At 37.8% G+C, this 4,600-nt stretch overlaps 1 protein-coding gene across 2 annotated transcripts in view; it reads left to right on the top strand.

Annotated features, from left to right (window-relative positions):
- begain (brain-enriched guanylate kinase-associated) overlaps positions 1-4,600 on the top strand; it is a 36,629-nt gene that overhangs the window by 28,858 nt on the left and 3,171 nt on the right. For both annotated transcript variants that reach the window (XM_025054338.1, XM_008308905.3), the window contains one exon: positions 1,127-1,210. In XM_025054338.1, the coding sequence (XP_024910106.1) occupies positions 1,127-1,210 (84 nt within the window). The remainder of the gene's footprint in view (positions 1-1,126; positions 1,211-4,600) is intronic.

The raw sequence follows: 4,600 nt of genomic DNA, 5'->3' as shown, positions 1-4,600 counted from the left end.
ACGCTGCGGCAGCTTCCAAGACTGGAAGGTGGAGATAAGTAGAAGTGGCTGTATTAAACATAGCACCACAGACTATAATGGGAAGACAGCAGATATATTACACATGAAAAAAAAAAAGAAAAGGCAGTTATTATGGTGGAAAAACTTCAACGGTGAAACGGCACGGTCGGTGTGAAAAATCAAATGTTAACTAATTCAAACTCAACCAGCTTGAATGGATGATTTTGTGCCTGAGAGTTGACAGAGCACTAAATCAAAAACTATCGCTCATTCTGATACAAATGTATTTGGAGAATTATATATCAATCAACTTTTTCAAGGGAATTGAATGTGTTTAAAATGAAGGCTGGTTTTGTTTTCCAATGACTCAAAAAGAACACCTCAAAATGAGTCAGTTTATGTCAATGACATATTCCAATGTTTTGTATGTACTAGTCCTGTAGGCTACTTTACTAATTGCAATTCATCATACAACACAGCAGTGCAATTGCTGCTTGTCAACAAATAAAAATAAAATAAGATGAAGTATGAAAAACAGTACACAGTAAAGAAACAATTAGCTTGAGGGAAATTATTTGGGAGAAGTAAGGCGCTACAAAAAAAAGGACAAAAAGGCCAAAGTTTGTGTAGGAAAGCAAAAAAGCTAAATTGCTAACATTAACATACATTTTGTAAACTGCTAAAACAGGGTAATAGTAGCCAGAGATATCTAGAAGTTAGCCAAAATAGCTTACATTTTGGCATAGATTTAGAGAAGAATCACATTTGTAAAATGAACGAAACAAAATGTAGTTAGTCTTTGCTAACAGAAAAAAAAACAACAAATAAAAATAAGCTAATAAAGCTCATTTTACTCTGCTATAAAGAGTTTGTCGACAACATTAACATTCATTTCCTGCGCATAAAAAAATGACAAAGAAGAAGCAGCAGAAAGTTGCTCACACATCTCTCACTGACACAGTAATCAAGCTGTATTATATAAAGTTACAGAGTTCCTCCAAGGGGCTGCGTAGACATAACGCAGCGCAGACAAAGGCTCCATCACTTTAAATACATCTGCTTCAACAGAAACAGGTGTTCCACGCCTGAGTTTGCTGATTGATTGCCGTGTGTCTTTCCTTTACAGGATCTTTACAGGAAAGACTGCAACCTGGCCGCCCAGCTGCTGCAGTGCTCCAAGACTCACTACAGAGCTCACAAGATGTCTGAGGTGAGCTCCACGGCACTGCTGCTACAACTGCACCACTGTGACGCCTCCAAACTGGGGCTCGGAACAGTCAACATCCTGTAGTTTAACACTTGACATAAAACAAAAGCAGCGTTGTTTAACTGCACTGAAAACAAAGACTAATGCCAGACAGAGACCATCAGGATTTTCTGTAAGTTAAAATAGCAACATTATTTTTTCTCCATGTTTTCAGTTTAAGTCTAAACGAGCCATGTTTCCATCAGAGAATTCTAAAGGTCCATCACACCAGGTCAAATTTGTTAAGTTTTATGGTTAAAAACCTGATAAAATCACAAGAAATACAGCTTAACACTTGAATATTATATATATATATATCAATAAAAATCATCAATACCTTATCATGTTTCAGTAACCGTACATACTCTAGTATTAGCTGATTCGCGTATAAGCCGAGCCCTGAAAATTGATCCCAAAATGGTGACTTTTACAAAAACTCCCAAATAAACTGACCATAATGTTTTTTGCCATAGTAAGATGTCTTACTCCTGCTGCGTGCATTAACGAAGAATTAGAATTGACCGTATGTTCGACTTGGTGTTTATTATCGGTGGTGATGCAATCGCCAACCCTCGATTTGATCTTTTTGGTGTTTATTATCGGTGATGATGCAATCGCCAACCCCCGATTTGATCTTTATTTTTGGTACATTATATTATGCTTATATGCGACTATGAACAGTTAATTCACATCTGTCTTCACATCTTTGTGGTAGGCATGTTCCCTGATTTGATTTATTATAATTTGGAAAAATTACCTTGTTACATGAAAAATAAAATTGTAATTGGGTCATTGGGTCCAACTGATACAAATGTCCTCTCAGTCACTAACACCGTGACTGTGAACGAGATGTGGTTGTTGTTCTACAGCAGCAGTAGAACAGGAAAGAAGAAGAAAAAGAAAAGGCAGAACAGGAGAAGATGATAAAGGAGAAGAAGAACTCTAGCAGCAATAATATAGACTAAGTGCCTGTTGAGAAAAGTTTTAAAAATTATAAAAATGCACGATCAAACAGTTTTACAACACATATGTAGTACCACTAAGGATCCTCTAGGGTTTACAAGCCCCCAGTTGAAGACTTCCTCTTTTTTTGACACACCTAGGGCCCCCAGTACTACTACATGTCCATGCCCCATGACCTCAGCATTGCTGTTTTTGGAGAAAGACAATTAGCGCCACTTAGTTAATCGACCTCCACAGCCAGATCTCAATCTGATGAAGCGCCTTTGGGACTTGGTGGATCAGGAGATTTGCATCATGGAAGTGCAATCCACTAATCTGCAGCAACTGTGTAATGCTGCCATGTCAGTATGGAGTAAAACCTCAGCGGAATATTTCCAAATTTTGACTGAACCTGTGCCAGGAAGAAGTAGGGCAATTTTGAAGTTGCTGCTGAGTGTATTTGTACGATGGAACATTTTGTCAAAAAACTAAAGTACTGTATTCAGAAGAAGAAGGAAAAAAATACAGCTGCCTCAAATCATCAAAACAGTGAAGTAAATGGACTAACATTAGAACTAAAATCCAAGATCCCAATCAATAGAACCCAATCAATTGAACCACAGTATTCATCCATCAAAGTCCATCAGCAAACCTTTCCTCCAGCCTGAACACAACAAGGCTTTTTTAAAGAATTGCTCCTATAATGGAGAGCTCTCTCCTCAGCTGCTTTGTCGGTGTACCATTAAGAGAGTGGGTGAGTGGTTTTCACAGTAACAACCACAGTCCTTGTGCCTCTTCAGTCAGACTGAGGAAGGTCTGCTGTCTGAAGTGCCAGCAATCTACATCCTGGCTGCGCATAATGAGTGAACCAATGAATGGAGGCCGGCCTGAGATGACACCTTTGGTACAAAAACATAAAGAGTACGACTGACAACCATTCAAATGTTCAAAGGTACAAAAACATAAAGAGTACGACTGATAGCCATTCAAATAAGTTCTTACACCAGAGAATTTCAAACCCTGAGTTTTGTATGTATTTTTTACATTTTCACATTTGTACCTAACTTATGGAAATAATGTTATAAAATGTGACGAAAAGTGTTATTGGCTTTAAACTTAAGTCGATTGGCCACGAATATCAAACAGAGTGAATGTTGTGGTACTGGCTTTTTCTAGACACATATACAGTATGAAAGAAATTTTCCTAGAAAATACCTGTCAAAAGAGTTTTTTATTATTAAAAAAAATATAAATTAGCATAAATGTGGTGCATTGTTTAGCATTAGCCAAGAGGCTAGCTACACTTTAGCAAGCATTTATATGAAACTGACCTATAAATTATGCAAAATGTCACTGAAAAATATTTCATGAAGCAAATAAATGCTGCCTCTGCTGTTTACAAATAGATAAAACCATTAAAAAGGTGGAGTTCTCAGGAAAAACAAACATATTCTAGAACAAACGCTAGAACTTCTATAGGCCCTTGCAAGAGTGTACAGCTTCAGGTTTCAGAGCCGTAGAACTATGTGACTGCTAATTAACATTTACGTCACAATGCTGAGCTAGCTCAGCACTCACTCACACACACACCGACTTCTTTACATTCCTATTCCCTCTGGGAAAAGCCACGGTTTCTAAAAATAGCCTCCACTTAAAACACCACGGTTATTTTACGGTGAGGCGAGCTTCTATTTCTTTACAAAGCCACGTTGGTTGTTTTTAGCCTTTTTTCTATTCCCAGCTGGAGACGCTGAGAACTGGTTTAATTTGAATGCGAACCATTCCCTATGGACGTAATACGTGTTTGATAGTAGAAAGAAGACAGACGTTTAGAAAAAGACATGAAGGGAAAACAGCGAGGGCTCGGAGTCAGAGAAGAAAGATGAAAAGGATGAGAGAGAAAAAAAAACAGAAAACTTGGCGTGTATAGAAAAAGCACCCACTGACCCTGGTCAGCGTTAACAGGCACAAAGAAGCAGACTGTAATTGACAGACGCAGTTTTCTCAAATATGGGCCAATCAAAGCAGATTATGTTTCTGTCTGTGTGAGAGCGAGCCAGTGCATGTTGGAAGAGAGGAACAAGAAACAGAAGAGCAGATGAAAGGGAATATTTATCTCTTAGATTTATTTTTCAGTCTACAAAGAGGTGTTTGTAATTTCTTTTAATTAATTAACCATTCAGATTCTAAAGAAATTATAACTGCTTTCAGTTAAATAAAAAAAATAGCTGTTTGACATTGCATGTAGAGATGGGTCAAACTCCAGGTCTGTGGGCCATGTCTGGCACACTTGGTGCATGGACCATTTTTAAGGATCCTCAAGAAAACCCTTAAAGAATTTTCTCTTCAATTTATTATCAGTACCTTTTATTCCACTAAGGCAGCGTGCCATGAAAGATCAGCAGGTATGCG

The sequence above is a fragment of the Cynoglossus semilaevis genome, chromosome 1 (assembly GCF_000523025.1).
Source record: "Cynoglossus semilaevis isolate Cse_v1.0 chromosome 1, Cse_v1.0, whole genome shotgun sequence".
In the NCBI taxonomy this organism is placed as follows: Eukaryota; Metazoa; Chordata; class Actinopteri; order Pleuronectiformes; family Cynoglossidae; genus Cynoglossus; species Cynoglossus semilaevis.
The sequence above is the reverse complement of the archived record's forward strand: the minus strand, read 5'-3'. Positions and strand labels throughout refer to the sequence as shown.